At 42.5% G+C, this 17,744-nt stretch overlaps 1 protein-coding gene across 1 annotated transcript; it reads left to right on the top strand.

Moving 5' to 3' along the window:
• Nucleotides 1-1,831: 1,831 nt before the first annotated feature.
• Nucleotides 1,832-7,441, top strand: ZNF285 (zinc finger protein 285). The gene is given in 11 exon segments (XM_054588385.1): nt 1,832-1,846; nt 4,677-4,766; nt 4,768-4,804; nt 5,805-6,163; nt 6,166-6,271; nt 6,274-6,572; nt 6,574-6,676; nt 6,679-6,918; nt 6,921-7,006; nt 7,009-7,106; nt 7,108-7,441. Coding segments are annotated over 11 exon segments (1,767 nt in total).
• The last annotated feature ends 10,303 nt before the right edge of the window (nt 7,442-17,744 follow it).

The following is a 17,744-nucleotide window of genomic DNA, read 5'->3' as shown; positions in this document are numbered from 1 at the left end:
TCTACAGGATTTCCAGTAGCTCTGACAGGGTTAGGGAGGAATGTTTTTGGCTGTTTTTAGTTGTGAAGCTGTGTGGTCAGTGCTGCACTAAGGAGTTGAACGAATCTTTGTGGAGCCCAGAATGTGGGTGATTTATGCTCTTTCTTAAAGGCAGCAAAAGGGGGCAAAGGAATCTAAGAATTTGTCAAAGACGTTTCATATCCTATTAATCTGAATCTATAACCTCGTCATGCAACTCAAAGAGTGGCCGGTGAACTGGTGACAGTTGGGGAACTCGGTGTTTTGGTCTATGACCAGATAATTTCAGAACTTGAGTGTAAATGTTTAAAAATTTGTATAGCGCCCTGACCAGCATGGCTCAGTTGGCTGAGCATCGTCCCTCAACGTGAAAGGTTGCCGGTCGGATCCCTAGTCAGGGCACGTGGGTTGTGGGCCTGGTCCCCAGCTGGGGCGTGTGCGAGAGGCAGCTGACCGGTGTTTCTCTCTCACATTGACGTTTCTTTCCCTCTCTTTCTCGCTCCCTTCCCCTTTCTCTAAAAATAAATACAATATTTAAAAAATAAAAATTTGTATAACAATTTTAGTAACTGTATGATTGACTAACAATACAAAATTAGGCTTGTAATTTGTATGCCTTTTTATTTTTTTTCTAGAATTTCTTTATTACTGTATTTTACCAAAATATTAGTCTGTGACAGGTTGAAAGTAACAGGGATAACGATGTGAAACTGATCCTTCCCCACAGGTAGTTTGAAGCACAGTCCAAGAGGACAGAGAGTGGCTTTGGGTTTTTATCTTTTCATCTTTGGGGCTCCCACAGTGCCTACAGCAGCAATTTTATCCAGTAAGTTTCTCCTCAAAGGATAGAGGCCACTGGGTTTATAAGACTTACCAGACGGAATCCCAGCAGGGAGCAAACAGCACCTTCTAACTGGGTAACTGGAGCAGAGCTTACTAAGGGGGCAATTTACAAAGGTCCTCACCACAGGGTGTTACGGAATCCCAGAGCCAGTACTAGCAGCACCACATAGCCAGCCCAAAGGAACTCCCAGGGAAAGGGCTGGGGAATAAACACCTGCCTGCCTGCTGGCTTTTCCCCGTCCGTGGAACCCACCCCTACAAGCAGTGCCTGGGAGGGCACTAATTGAGAGTTCCCCAGGTCACAGGTCCTAGTTACACAGGAACAGGTCTTGTGTGTGAAAGTGCAAGCAGAAGAAGCCCCCTGTCATCCTGAGAGCACCCTCCAAATCAGCAGTTCTGGAATTTGAGTAACTAGGATGTAGGTACATACACAAAAATAGTGAAAGGAAAACAATGCGGCAGTTTTGACCAAAAATTTGGGAGGAGAGAGGCATTACACAAAGGTCTGGGATAGGGGTGGGAGGAGGCCCGAGGAGATGGGAGTTCAGTGTATTAAGACCAAGAAAAGAGCCCCAGCTAGTGTGGCTCAGTGGATGGGCATCATCCTGCAAATCAAAAGGTCATCGGTTCAATTCCTGGTTGGGGGTACATGCCTGGCTTGCGGGTTCAGTCCCTGCATGGGGAGCAGATGAGAAGCAGCTGATTGATGTTTCTCTTTCACATCAATGTTTCCCTCTCTTTCTCCCTCCCTTCTCCTCTCTCTAAATCAAAAAATAAGATAAAATAAATTTTTAAAAAAGACTGACGAGGGAGGAAAAAGTATATTAGGAGAGAAAAACATGTGAGGAGAACTGTACAGATAAGAAGGAACAAGCATTCATTCACAGCTTGTTGAACCCTCGGCCTCATGCATTATTCCTCTCTGCCGTTCTGCTGTCTCGGGATCTGGCCCTTCCAAGAGGAGGATGGTATGATTAAGTTGCAGGTGGGTTAATGTTTCCTTTCTTCCTCTGGAATACCATGCCCAGTCTGAGGCCCTGGAGACCTCTCTTTTCTGAAAGGAGGCCAGCAGTGCCTGAGGGACAACTTGCGTTAGGCACTTTACCTTGGCTTGTAACAGCTGTGTAAGGTAGGTGGTATTCGTCCTTCTGTAGAAACGAAGAAACAGGCTCAGATGTCCAGTTGTCACGATGTCTAACTCAGTGCTACTCCAAGTACAGTCTGTATGCCACTGCCACTCCATGAACTGCTTGTCCCTGGTCCATGAGAGAGAAGCTTGTCCCTGGTCCATGAGAGATAAGAGAGAACCCAAGAGTAAGATAGTACAGAAATTTTTATAGCAGTTTGGTGTTGCCACAGCATTTGGACACATGGTCAGCATGACACGACCATTCTCTGAGTAGCCCTGGTCTACGAGCAAGATTGGAATGGATATGTACCAGTGAGCATTGAGCCAGCGAAACAGAACCAGTAGGAGAAAGATCTTAAGAGATTTATTATAAGGGAACTGGCTGACGTGATTGTGTGGGCTACACAGGTTGGAAGTTCATAGCGCAGCCCATTACGAAGGAGGACAGGCGGGAACTCCTGGACCCTGTGAAGCGGCTGTCTACCCGCGCGCGTTCCCTATCTCCCAGGGGGCCTTAGTTTTATTATTCATGCCTTTCGACTGACTGGAGCAGGCTCACCCAGATTATCTAGAGTGCCCTTCCTTAAACTCAACTGATGATAGACTTTTATCACGCCTACAAAATGCCTTCCCAGGAACACCTAGATTTTTGTTTGATTCAGTAACAGGCCTATAGCTTAGCCAAGTTGGTACATCAAAAACATCATCACAGGGTGGAGCAAGGATTTTATTAAATTATGAAAAAAAATTTCATTATGAAAATACACAAAAAGGAAAAAGATGCATAGCACTGTGACTCTCTGCATATAATACCCATTATGCAATTTCAACAATTAACATTTTTTGGTCTCTTTTTTACTTTTCTTTTCTGAAGCATTTGGGAAGGATTTTCAAAATAATGTACATAGTGCCCTGGCAGGTGTGGCTCAGTGGGTTGAGCGCCAGTGTGCAAATCAAGAGGTTGCCAGTTTGATTCCCGGTCTGGGCACAGGCCTGGGTTGTGGGCCAGGTCCAGTAGGCGGGTGCTTGAGAGTCAACCACACATTGATGTTTCTCTCCCCCTCTTTCTCCCTTCCTTACCCCTCTCTAAAAAAATAAAATCTTAAAAAAAAGAATAATGCATATAGCATGCTATTTTATACTGTATTGTTTTCTCTGAGCTTATCACTTTATTATAGTTCCTCACTGTATGCAGGTAAAATAAACAAGCTCACGTTTTCATCCTTCTGCCTGGAAACCATGTTGCCCAAGTCCACAAATTCGTTAGGTGTGCCTTCCATCTCCTAAGTTACTGCCAGCAACACTTTTACAGAGCGTTTTCTAGCCCCATCCCCCAGGTCACCGTTCCTCCAGCCTCCTGGCATAGTTTCCTCAGTTATTACAGCCTGGCCCCCAGCAGCGCCACAGGTAGCACTCTGCTTGCGGTAGCGGTTTCGTGTTGGTTAGCTCTGGTGTGGTCTTCCAGTGCAGGCAGAGGGGCACCAGAGCGGGCAGCAACATGCAAGACCCCTGAGGGCCTGTGCTTGCTACTGGAACCAGTCCTGTGGCCAAACCCAAAGTCAAGGGGTGTGGAAATTCACTCTGGCCCTTCTGTGAAATTAAGGAGCATGAGAGAATATTTCTAAATGACAATCTAATTTATCACATGCTCCCATATAGTCCAGTATGTATTACTAAAAACAGAATGAACTGCCCTGGCTGGGTGACTCAGTTGATTGGAGCATCATCCCATAAAGCAAAAGGTTGCACGCTCAGTTCCCAGTCAGAGCACATACCTAGGTTGTGGTTTCGATCCTGGTCGGGACATGTACAGGAGGCAACCAATTGATGTTTCTCTCTCACATCGATGTCTCTCTTCCCCCCCCGCCCCAGCTCCTTTCCCTCTCAAATCAATAAACATATCCTTGGGTGAGGACTTAAAAAAATGAACTAATGAAATTGTCCATATTCTTTCGTATCATTGAATACCCAAACAACTGTCAAATTTCCATGATTATCTCAAAGGCGCTTCTTTCTTGGCGTCATTCACTGAATTCCTTTCCATAATATTTCCTGTAAGTGGAAGCACTAGATGATTTGTTTCAGGTTCAAGCTGTTACAACAATACTTCATAAATGGTCTTCTGTACTAAGGAAAAGATTTTAAAATTTTTGCATTCATGTCTATTGGCTTATAAATTTGGTTTATTAATATTTTTGGACTGTCCTTGTACCTGAATCCTATAGCAGTTTCTGCACAGTATCCCTACAAGGGACACCTAGCTGCAAGGGTGGTAGCGAAATGGGTGTTTTGTTTTCCCAGACTCTAGGCTGAGGCCAAGAAGTGAGAAAGGGAGGAAGCTGAGTGAGCCTCTACCCCTAACCCCTCACCACTACAGTGTTTGTGCCACGTGGGCTCTAGGCTATTGGTTTTCCTGGCTCGCTGGCACCAGCTCTGTTTCCTGCCCTAGCCTTGCAGATCCCTCTAACGCCCCCACCCTGCGGCCAAGCCTATCGCAAAGCCAGTTGTTACCGGGAAAGTGTGACTTGCAGCACCCCAGCTCCAGCACTACAACAGCAGGTTTAGAAATGAAGGTTTGGAGCACGAGGACAAAAGCATACTGACTGGCACAGCTTTCAACTTTGCTCTTCTTCCTGCGGTCATTTATATGGATAATAGATGATGTGGCGTGTGCTTCATGTTTTAGGAAACCGTGACCTTCAAGGACGTGGCCGTGGTCTTCATTGAGGAGGAGCTGGGGCTGCTGGATAAGGCCCAGATAATCCTGCCGAGACCGCGTGATGCTCGAGAACTTCCCCAACCTGGTCTCAGTGGGTGAGGACAGCGACCCCCTGTGACTGAAATTCGAACTACTGGTTCTGTTTCCTCAAAGGATCAACTTCAACCGGATAAAACGTGCCCGTTGAGCTCAAAGGGAAGTTTTGGCCACTGGAAAGAAAACTCCTAAGAGATGTAAACAACGATGAGAACCCTGGGGTTCATGAGTTTTAACAGATAAGTGTGAGCCAGTGGACCTGGGAGATGTTGCTGAGGGAGCTGCCCTCCACCCTGCACCCCACCCGCCGGGCCTGTGGGCCTCCCATGCCTACCTGCACCTCCTCCCATGCGAGGCTCTCCTTCTTTCCTTCTGCTTCTCCTTGGTGAGCCTGATAACGTGCACACACTACCAAGGGCCCGGGTCCCTTGGGTGCTTCTGGAGAAACACCAGTGTTTTGGACAAATTGGTGTTAAAAGAACCAAACCAGGATCAGGTATCTAGTAAGTTGTCTGTTCCTGTAACCTTGTACAGCACGTAAAAGGTCCTTGAGATCCTTTGTGTCTCTCACCTTGTCCAGCACTCGTCATATGGGAGCCTTTCCCAGACCTTTTATAAAAAAATAATTAAAGGCTTTTTATTGACAAGTCTTACAGCAGAAAGGTGAATTTCTCCCTTTATAAATTTTCCCCAAGATTTCTTTTGATTTCCCTGCAATACCTGATTTTTAATTGGAAGCTCACAGATAGAATCACTGTGGTTCTTATTGTTTCACATATGAATGGAAGCCAGTTTTCTCAAAACTTCTGGATAGCCTTGGCTGGCTCAGTTGGTTGGAGTATCATCCTGTAACAGGAGGGTCGTGAGTTCAGTTCCCCATCAGGGTACATACCTAGGTTGCGGTCCAGGTGCTTATGATTCCCGGTATGGATGGAGGCAACCAATCAATGTTCCTCTATCACATCGATGTCTCTCTCTCTTTCAAAAGCCATGAAAAAAAAAAGCCTCTGGATAGATGATTTACTTGTCTGCTTAGTCAAATTCTCTTTTTCCTCATAGGAGACAGGATTAAAAACAACATTGCGAATCTTCAGGAAAAAGTGTTGAGTTGCCTCTCCCAGGAAGTGCTCAATGGTTGGCAGGTTTGGAAACAAAGGATCAGTGAATTAACTGGGAGTCAGGAGTATGCCATGAATCTTCAAGGTGGCTGTCTGCCGTGTTTAGAAGGACATGTTTCCCTCTCTGAAGGGCGGGCAGGATTGTCTCTTCAGAGTTCTGAAAATGAAAACTATGTAATTGATGCTATTAATTTAGAAAATCAGGATGGCGTAGCTTGGAAAGTCCTGACAGAGATCCCGACCCCAGAGTCTTGGAGTAGAGCCCACATAGTGGTCGAGTCCCAGAATTCTCAGGGAAAATGTATGAGAGTCATACAGAGGAGAAACTGCGTGGATGTGCTCAGTGTGGTGACAGCTTCAGTCAAACTTCACATGACTGTGATGATCCCCAAGAACATAAAGGAGAGGAATTGGTAGATACACCAACCATGGGAAGAACTTGGTTATGAAATCAACAGTCAAACAATTTAACGTGGTTCGTGCAGTACCCAAACCAGGCAAATGTAATAACTATGGAATGGGCATCACAGATGATGCAAATCGCCACATCTGTCACAGTGCTCATGTTGCAGAAAAATCCTATAAATGTGACCCATGGGAGAAGGACTTTAGTCAGAACTCAGATCTTATTGTTCATTATAAAACCCCCTCAGGTGAGAGAAGTTATGAATGTCAGGAGTGGGCTGAGGGCTGCAAACAGAGCCCTAACCCTTCCGAACATCAGAAAGACCCCCTCCGGACACAAGCCCTGTGAATGTCGGGAACGTGGCGAGGGCTTCCGGCGTAGCTCCTCTCCCCACAACCATCATGGAGCCCTCCCAGGGAGATGCCCTACAAATGCGATGTGTGTGGGACGGGGTTTGTGTTCAGGTTACTTGCTTGTATTCATCAGGGAATTCACACAGGGGAAAAGTCCTGTAAGTGTGAAGGGTGTGGGAGGGGCTTTGATCACAGCTCCAATCTTCTTGTCTACCAGAGAGTTCACACTGGAGAGAAACCCTACAAATGAAGTGGGTGTGGCAAATGCTTTGGTTCAAGTTCCCTTCTTCAAGTCCCCCGAGGGTGCTCACAGGGGAGGAGCCGTATAGAGGTAATGGTGAGTGTAGAAAGAGCTTCAGCCAAAGCACACACCTTCACACCCACCGGAGAGAGTTCACACTGGGGAGAAACCCTACAAATGCAATGTGAGCAGAAAGGCATTTGCATACAGTTCCATTCTTCACACTCACCAGAGAGTTCACACAAGAGAAAAACTATCAATGCAAAGTGTGTGGTAAGGGCTTCAGTTACAGCTCGTATTTTCACCTCCATCAAAGAGATCGTAACAGAGAGAAACCATATACCTGTGATCAGTGTGGTAAGGACTTCAGTCAGAATTCAGATCTTCATGTTCATCTCAGAGTCCACACAGGAGAGAGGGCCTGTAAGTGTAAAGAATGCGGTAGGGGCTTCGGTCGTGACTCCCATCTTCTCGCTCATCTGAGAGTGCATGCAAGTGAGGAGCAAAACACATGGCAGGAGCATGGCACAGGTTTTAGTTATAGCTCAGACCTTCTTACTCATCCAAGACTGCACTAGAGGACAGAAAAACAGAAGCCACATTATGTATTCCTGATGACAGAGGCTTACTCAGCCCTTGGAGGGCTGGGGGAGCAATGGACAGGGGCTGCCACGGGTGATGTCTGCCTATAGCACCAGCACAGGTGGTTCTGAAGGACATTCCAGGAAACCTCCGTGGATCTCAAGGACTTCTCAGGAGCTTTCATCCATTGTTGGATGCTGCAGTGGCAAAGTAAGTGATTCTTTTTTTTTTTTTTATTGTTGACACTATTACAGATATCCCTAATTTCCACCCCCCGCCTTAATATAAGTGATTCTTGGTAAATGGGTGGGTTGTAACAATGGCAATAATTAGAGGTCAAATTTCTATTAACAGATGTGCCCAGGAAGGAAATTCTAATTGAGATGAGTACAGTAAGGACTTCAGTCCAATCAAAATCTTGACTTGTTGTTTTTTAGTCTTCTCTTTCAGAGCACCCCCACTAGAAAGATACTCTCTATAAAGAACATTTAAAGTAGTGCTCAGGAATGAATACTATGCTATTAGTGTGGTAAGAATATTAGTCTATATTCAGGTTTTCAGACCTATTTGCTTCTCTTCACAGGAGAGAAGCTCCGTAGAAGTGATAATTTAGGGGTGTGACAGACACAGTTCTGTGTGTTCATCACTCTAGTTCCATTTCCTGGGAAAGTGGAAAGACTACATTTCCCAGAAATCCTTGCAGTTAAGAGCGGGTACATGCGATTGAGTTCCAACCAATGAGGTGTGAGCAAAAGTGATATAAGCTACTTCCAGGCCCCTACCTTACAAACACCTGAAGTCCTCTAGGCTTCTCCTTCCTGTCACGGTGACCTTGGAAGCTGTTTGTTCTAGAGTGGATTAATGGAAAGCAGCTATCTGACCTGTGTTGGACTTTTTTAGTAAGAAATAAACATTTATTGTGTGACACTAATGAGATTTTTGGCAGTTTATTTGTTACTATCATGCCTAGGCTATTCTGACTAGTACAGAGGAGATGGAAGGCAGTGGGCTTGGCCTGTCCCTGGGTGGTTGTTACAGTGTAGCGCCTTGCATGAGTAATTATGCAAATGACCCAATAGGCGAGCCAGTTGTCCTCTCACTGGATGGCCTTCTTGTGTCTCTGCCTACCATGCTGTATGGGCCAGCCCTTGGCTAGCTAAACCCTATCCGGTATGTCTTCCAGTGTAACCCAATGTTTACTGAAGTACTGACCGATAACTGGGACTTCAGGAGTGACAATGATTGAAGTTAAATCTAAGGTCAGTGTTAAGTTACCAGTTAATTGCCTTTCAGCTCCAAATACACCCTTCAATACGTACTCTGTGATAATGAAAGAAATTCCTTTGAGCATTTCTTCTTTGCAGTAAACACAACATCAAGCTTTCTCGGCAAAGGGTGCTGGAGGGCGACTGCAGGAGCAAGGGGGTCTCCTGCTGTTTGTAGTAGCTGCACAGTCAGTCATATGAGGACAGCTGGTCATGCGCTGCACCAGCCACAAGCCTGGAATGCACAGTCTTTTGCTGATTGTGCAGCCGTAGCCTGTTGGTCACATTCCCATGAACCTCTGGGCATGGACCCTGCATGCTCTGGGCTTTGTGCCCACCCAGGCACACCCATTCCCTCTGCACATCCATGTACCGGGCCCCTGGCTGTGGCTCATCTGTCCCTCAGATGGCTGCCATCTGCTCCTGTCCTCCCTGCATTATCTTATACTCCAGAGTGTCACTCCCACCCACACATTAGTAATAGTGCTCCTTCGCGCAGGAGCTTTTGTCATAACAGAACATCCTATTTTAAAGGAAAAAAAATAGTGACAATGTCAAAAGCTGGCTAGGATGCAGAGAAACTGGAACTCCCACACATTCTTATTGGGAAAGTGGTCTGGTGGTTCCTTAAAAAACTACACATACTTACCATACTCCCCAACCACTTCGTTCCTGGACATTTACCCCAGAGAACTGAAAACTTAGATGCACAGACAAACATAGAGAAAAACCTGTATGTGAATGTTAATAGAAGTTTTATTCAAAATAACAAAGAGAAAAAAAAGAACTGGACACAGCCCAACAGTTCTTTTAGGTTGGCAGGTAAATAGCTAAACAAACTCTGGAACCTCCATACCATGGAAACCACTCAGCAATAAAAGGGAATGGGCTCTGGTGCAAGCAGCAGCTTGGACACATCCTGAGATCTTTATTCTGAGTGAAAAAAAGCCAACCTACTGTATGATTCCAATTGTATAACATTCTCAAAATGACGAAATTATAAGGAGACGGAAAACAGATTAGGGGTTCGTAGGCGTGGGAGATCATTGAGGGAGGGGCAAAGGGTGTGACTATAGAGAGGTACAAAGAGGGAGGTCTGCAGTAATGGAATAGTTCTGTGTCCTTTTTTATTGTCATTCTATTACACTACAGTTGTCCCAGTTCTTTCCCCTTTGCATTTCTCCACCCAGCCCACCCACTCCAGAATAGTTCTCTGTCTTGATTGTGGCGGCAAACACACAAATCTGTGATAATGTGATATTCAACAGAGTTACACAAATCTACACATGTAATAATATAACATACAATTACCTATACTCATTGCATCAATGTAATTTCCTGCCTTTGTCATTGTACTATAATTATAGACAAAATAACCATTGATGGGAATTGGGTGAAGAAACCAACTTTGCAACTTTGTGTGAATCCATAATTATTTCAAAATAAAAAGTTGAAGATTTTAAAAGAATAATTTGATGCTTAGGATTTCTATAGAGGTTTTTATTCATTTTTTGCCAGGTTTATGAGCAATACAGGACAGGGGATTGAGCTGACTTGGGCCTGGGCTTAAACCTGCCAGCTTAGATCTACTTTCCATTCACCCTTCTTCCTGGGGGGCAGAACTTTGGAGTCCCACACACAAAACCCAGGTATTTTTTAAAAAGACTTTATTTATTTCTTAGAGAGAGGGGAAGGGAGAGAGAAAGAGAGAGAGAGAAACATCAATGTGTGGTTGCCTCTCACACACCCCCTACTGGGGACCTGGCCTGCAACCCAGGCGTGTGCCCTGGCTGGGAATCAAACCAGCGACCATTTGGTTCACAGGCCAGCACTCAATCCACTGAGCCACACCAGCTGGGGCCAGGTTTTTTGTTTTGTTTTAAATCAAAATCATCCCACCCCACCTTCGGCAGGTTCTGTGTTCCAACTATTAGCTTCTTGGGCTTTTACCTTAAGGAACTGGCAAATTACCCTCAGGAAAAAAAGTGGTCTCAAATGCCTAAATTACCTTGACAGATTTCCTTCTTATTCTAGGCTTTCTCACCAATTCTATACCAGCTTTTACATTCTCTGATACTTTGAGAGAATGTTCATCTTTTTCATCAAGAGATGGCTTCAGCCCTGGCTGGCATAGCTCAGTTGGTTGGAGCATTGTCCCATAACCAAAGGATCACAGGCTGATCCCTGGTCAGGGTACATACCTGGGCGCAGGTTTGATCCCTGGTCACAAATGGTAGGCAACAAACTGATTTTTCTGTTACACATCTATCTTTCTCTCTCTTCCTTCCTCTCTCTCTAAAAGCAATGAAAAAAATGTTTTCAGGTGAGGACTGAAAAAAAATTTTTTTTAAAGATTTTATTTATTTATTTCTAGAGAGAGGGGAAGAGAGAGAAAAAGAGGGAAACATCAGTGTGTGGTTGCCTCTCACACACCCCCTACTGGGAACCTGGTCCACAACCCAGTCATGTGCCCTGACTCGGAATCAAACCAGCAACTCTTTGGTTTGCAGGCTGGCACTCAATCCACTGAGTCACACCAGCCAGGGCTAATTATTATTCTTATGACTTCAATATATTGCTGATTTTTTAAAAACTTGTTTGTTTTCTTAGAACAATTTGGTAAGTTATGACAATATTGAAGCATTTATATTTTTCTCACTACTTAATCCTTCCAGAATTTAAAAACCCTTAATGAGCGAGTATTATTATTTTCATGACAATATGTTTATTTACATGAACCCATAGAAATCTAAATTTCTTCATAACAGGACACTTGAAGCCAGTTTCCAATTGTGGTTTTATTAACCAAAACTTTGAACTGTCATGTTTGAGAGAGATATGTCTAAGTCTCTGATGTCAGCAAAAGGCTTTAAGGAATGAAGATTGACCTTAAATCTGATAAAATCCCCTTGAATAAATGGCCTGGTACCTTACTTATTCTTATGGTTCATGACAGCCTTTCCAGGTAAGGAGCAAATGTTGCTTTCCTGCAAGATGGTACAGGAAGAATCTCAAGACATTTTGTGGACCTTGAGAACTTGATGAATTATAGGTATTGCAGGCAAAGCCTGATGGCAACTGTATGCCTTGGCTGTTTTGCCCCAAGAGGCTAATTAAAGTTCAATCTGAAAATCCTTATAATATTCCAGTAAAGCAGTTTTAAGAACAGCTATATAATCAATAGCTATTGCTGTTGTATTTATGCAAAGAATCAGGCCAAAGGGAAACTGGACTTAATATAGTAAATGAATTGGTCTGCATTTGACTCTTTAATAAAAATAAGGGTGATTTTAGAGGAAAATTTGTATTTCAATAAAATCAATTATACACAATTATGGAAATTAGATTCTGGTTCAGTAAATTGTCTATAAAGTTTTACTTTTCATCTATAAACTAGAACTGAATCCTCTATTTTTCTAGTTTTCTTAAATGTTTTGGCTACAACCCTCTAAGTTCCACGGAAATGGAGAAAAAACTGACAGTGGGGAATTGTGATAGTGGGGAATTGTAACCCACCCCACCATTCTTTTGATATTATTTTTGTAAATGCTGACTCTGACTAATATGTAGCTTGTAGACAAACAGCTTGTTTGTAAAAGAATATTAGGAACCAAGTTCAAAAGATACAGATGCCAACCTTCAGTCATCCCAGTTCTGGGAGAATTGCTGACCTTCAATTGTAAAACCCAAATGATACACATCAGATCATTGTTTGACCAATTTCAAGGTACTTATCGGAATGGACTGTGCTGGTCTGCATGCTGAAAACTTTTCAAACCCCTCCTTTGATCTCTTTTTCTGCTTCCCCTCTCCCTCCTTATAAAAACCTCTGCCTGCACTGAGATGTTATGGTGGACTTTGAGACAAGAGCCCCCCATCTTCTCAGATTGCTGGACCTGCATTCAGTTACATTAGTAGTTACTCATCTATGTATATTTGTCAAAACTCATTTACCTGTACATATATAAAAAGAAGCTTTTACAATGTATGTACATTATATTTCATCAACCAGGACTTTTTAAAAATGTCCAGAACTTAAAAAACTTAAGTGACAAAATCTCATAGGAAATCACAGAATTAAATTAAGATTTACTATATAATCCTTCTACTATAACCCCTCTCACATAAACATCATTTTAATTATGATTTATTTTATGTTATGTTTTGTAGATATTTGTTTTTATTAAATACTTTGTCTTTTAAAAATTCTTTTTATTTTACGTGGTAGTGGGCAAAAAGTAACTTTTACGTTTTGCTACATTCTTCATAATGTTCATTTCTAATTACTACATTGAGTGAATATGCAAAGGGAATTTGAAGACCAAGTGGCATGATGAAAAGAATGTGGACTCGTAAAACCTGGGTATGTGTAATGTATTTTTAACTATTCTCCTGTTTTTCTATATTATCTATAATACAGAATTCACAGGATATATACTACATAGAAATGGAATATGGATTTTTAGGGTAAGAGGACACATTTAATCTCAAGGCCTACAGCAGATTTACTTTCTTAGATGTGTTGGACAATTGACTTAACATCTCTGAAATTTGGCTTTTAAGCCTGTAATATGGGGATAACTCCCTTAAAAGCTTAAATGATGGAATATATCTTTTCCCTGAGGACATTGCTTCCTCTACAGTCTTTTTCAAGTGGTGGCTGTTTTTCTTGTCATGTCTGTTTCAGCTGTGCTTGAAATAGAAATTGGTATCCTTTTCATTCCTTGTTGCCCCTCCTTGTAAAAGTCAATTCTCATTTCATCAAAGTATAAATCATTACCCTTCTTTTTACAGGCATCTGCTGCTCTATAAGTTCAGCATTTCCTGATTCATTGAAGATTTTCCTCTTGGCTCTTTGACACATATCTTTTATAATTCTGTTTTTAAAAGATTTTATTTGTTTATTTTCAGAGAGAGGGGAAGGGAGGGAGAAAGACTACTGATGTGAAAGAGAAACATCAATCAGTCGCCCAACTGGGGACCTGTCGCACAACCCAGGCATGTGCCCTGACTGGTAATTGAACTGGCGATCTTATGGTTCACAGGTGGGCACTCAATCTGCTGAGCCACACTGGCCAGGGCTGTTATTCAATATCCACATTCACAGCTTTGTTTCCTTGATATCAATGCCTCCAGTGATCTTGTCTTACATCCTACCTGGGGCAATCATTTTTATGGTCATACTATAGATCTTAATGACCAACAGCTGCAATCCCTCCATAACCTGTATTTGAAGGCTCACACCCTGACCAACATGTCTTTCCAGATCTGTTTTACCCTGACTTTGTCCTCTATCAATTTTTACAATTAATTGATCCTACTGCCCTTTCAATCTCCCTTGTTCTCATATCCTCAATGCCAGCCAAGTCTTTCCCCTTATTTCTTTTTTTATTTATTGATTTTTAGAGGGGAGGGAAAAAAGCAGAAAAACATCAGTTTTTTGTTTCATTTACTTGTGCATTCATTGGTTGCTCCTTGTCTGTGCTCTGACTGGGGATCAAACCTGCAACCTTGGCATATGAGGACAATGCTCTAACCAACTGAGCTACTCAGCCAGGGCCTTCCTTTCTTTCTTGAATATATAAAAGACTTACACTTGTCTCATTGCTCAAATTGTGCCCCATGACAACCTCTAAGCTTTAGAAAAACTAAAAAATTGAGTATCTTGTTTTTTCCCTAGTTTTGTAGAAGAGACATGCAGGGCAAAAAGGATTATGCATGGGTACTGTGTGAGCCAGTCAATAGTATCTGTTACCAAAGGCTTCAGGTTAAAGTATATTTCCTGGCCTACTAGCTGCTTCAGAAAGAAAGCTGCAGTGCAAGTGAGAGTGATGATGTTATTACATGAAGAATATGGACTTACCTCTGTTTTTGTTTTTAAGTAACTACTAGATTATCTATTGCACAGTTGTTACTCAGAAATTATAAGACATTCTATAACTATTCATGACCTTGTCTAAGAAGCACTGCTTTAGGGGTACAGAGACAACTCAGAGAAGCAGATAAGTGAAATGGTAGAAGTATTTTAAATATGCTATGAAAGGGAAAAAACCACTAAAATTTATGGCATGTATTTTGAGAAAATAGTTCTGATATACCGATGGCTTAATCAGAGAAGTTGTTTTGGAGGACAGTGCTAGCAGTACCACTTTAATCGTGCAATGTGTAGTCCCTGAGATTTATGGGTATCTATTCTAGGAACTCATCCAATGGTAGTTCCCAGATTGAAGATCAAGATCAAATGGACATGGATGTTCCTTGCAGCATACTTTGCAGGACTATGGATGTTTAATAGGATGAAACTGGTAATATGAGGACAGAAGAGAAAAACATTCAAAATCCTGTCTTCCTTTTAAACTCTTGCAACATCGTTCTTCTCATGGATATTTGTATGCATGAAGTACAGTGTCTTTGATGTAGGAAGCAGTCACATTCAAGGATGTTTTGCGGTCTTCACTGAGGAAAAGTTGGTGCTGTTGAACAAGGCCAAAATAACTCACCTATGAAGTATTGTGATCAAAAATGATAAGCCTTAATCTAATCTTCCTTTGAAATCTAAATTGTACAATAGTTTACCAGAACTACAGGAGAAATTGTAGAAGGTGTTAAATGACAGCATGAGGGAACCAACATGTAGGACATCTTTCTTGAAAAATGACCTGGTTTCTTCAATGGGCCAAGGTCATAAATTAAACATGGATGGAAGGGGATACTCGTTTAGATTGAGAGACACAAGGGACAACAAACAAATGCAACAAATGGACATTTTTGAGATGGCTGTAAAATTTCAAGAGTTACTTTTTCAGGTATGAAATAATACTAAGAGATTACCATCGATTTTTTTAGTGTGATAGTTGTATTGTGGTTATACCAGAAAATGGAAATATTTAGGGGGAAAATAATTCAGCATCATGGTTTTTCTTTAAAACATTACAGTAACAAAAGGGAAGATAGAATTGATAGGTCAGGGAAATGTGGCAAATTTTGATAATTGTTGAATTTAGGATATAGGAATTGAGGCTATGGTATATTCCACTCTCTTCTGTACTTCTATATATGTTTGAAATTTTTCACATATAAAGGTATAAAAATGTTAGTTCCTGTCCAGAAGAAAATCTAGAAAGCAGAACCTTTGTATATCTTTTGTTGTTGGATTTTCTGTATTTGAGTCCAACCTTCCCAATCCACCTAGCAGAAAAATTGTGGTCTCACTGGTTTCCATAGTCCTAAGACACTTTATTGTATTTGTAATGTAAAGAGTAAGGCAAAAGTAGGTTATGTGTTGCTTGAACAAAAAGATATTTCAAATTTTTACACAATATTTTTCTCTTCATATTATAGCAATGTCTCCAATCAATGCATGCAGCTCCTTTCATTCACTTCAAGATCAGCATTTTGTAATGAGTAGTTAATATCAAGGTAGAGCTGAAAGCCCCAGCTGGTGTGGCTCAGTGGATTGAGTGCCAGCCCGCGAACCTAAGGGTCACTGGTTTGATTCCCAGCCAGGGCACATGCCTGGGTGGTGGGCTGGGTCCCCAGCAGCGGGTGCATGAGAGGCAACCACATTGATGATTCTCTCCCTCTCTTTCTCTCTCCCTCTCCCTCTCTCTAAAAATAAATAAATAAAACCTTTAAAAAAAACTGAAAGTTTTGCTGCTTTTGCTTTATGTCTTAATAAAACTTGCCTTACTTTCTCGTGGGTTCTAGTATGTTGGAATGCATGGTTAATGCCATAAACACTCTCAGGGTTGTAGATGCATCCAATGCTTATGGGATAAAGTAGAAAATCCAATCAAAGTAGAATTGAGATACTATGTCCCTTACAGTGATGCCATTTCAATGTCTGCATTTTTAACCTACACACATCGTCCCCTTTATAACATATGTCTCAGTTTCCTTTCACGTTTCAGGTTTTGTTCTTTTCTACAAAAGGGATTTTAGACGTTCATATTTGTTGTGTCATATATGAAAGGAAAAAAATGAGAAAAAGGGACTGAAAGGCTGAGCTCGACCGGCAAAGGAGAACTGATTCAGGCTGAAACTAGTGATCTAAAAGAAAGAAGGGGAAAGGCTCCGAGAAGCACCACCTGGAGAGGATCCTGCAAACCGGGGATTCACATGGATGGAGACACTTCCTGTAGAAAATAATTATTGATTAGAACCAAGTGGTTTTGGAGGCATTTCGCTCAAAGGGGATGGGGTAAGAAGCTTGCGCTGTACTCTGGAATCCTGTGAAATATAATGCACCCTCTAAGGGCAGTAGCCGAGCTTCCGCCCTAGGAAGGCAATGACGTTGACAGTTCTTCCTGAGGGTTCTGGAAAGTGTAGTCCGTGAGTTTACAGCGGCAGGAGGGCGGGGCTGTGACAATTATCTGGTCTAGAATTCTGGCAGTGTAATGAAAGAACTGTGGGTAGAACCACTTCCGCTCCTGGGAAGTTTGGTAGTGGCGTTCACCCTTAAGAATCAGGAGGGGGACAGCAATGCTTCTGGGCTTGGCCCGGGGCCGGCTGCGGCATGTGCTTGGCCTTCTGGAAGGGAATCTGTAGCCAGCAGCAGAGGCTGGGGTTCGGCCCGCTGGTCGCCGGGTTGAGGGTCTCCTCTATTCTGTGCTTCCTGTCCCCTACTCCGAGACTGATCAGACACCTCTGTCACCTCCTAGTGATGTGAGATAGGGCAAGTAACAAGCCATCTGTGCTTTGCATTCCTTTTTTATAAAATTAGGGGAACGATAGAGCTTGCCTAATAGAGTCATTTGGAGAATTAAATGAGATAGTTACAAATAAAAGATTTAAAACAAGTGGTAAAGATGGGTTTGTTTTAATACATTAATATTATATAATTTCTTGAGTAATGCTCAGTTACCTGAAACTTTGTATGAGCCCAGGAAGGGACCAGAGTGTCACCTGCAGAGCTACTGGCCCTGTTTTTCCTAATCCCTGGAGGAATCCGGGCTATTCTTGGCTTCCTTTTGCTCTCCTGCTCTCCCTTCCCTTCTCTCTCTTTCCTTTTAGGAAGTGGGGACAGGAAGTGTGT

Source organism: Pteronotus mesoamericanus, unplaced genomic scaffold (assembly GCF_021234165.1).
Source record: "Pteronotus mesoamericanus isolate MK-2021 breed Mesoamerican mustached bat unplaced genomic scaffold, CSHL_Meso_final scaffold_137, whole genome shotgun sequence".
NCBI classification, from domain to species: domain Eukaryota; kingdom Metazoa; phylum Chordata; class Mammalia; order Chiroptera; family Mormoopidae; genus Pteronotus; species Pteronotus mesoamericanus.
The sequence above is the reverse complement of the archived record's forward strand: the minus strand, read 5'-3'. Positions and strand labels throughout refer to the sequence as shown.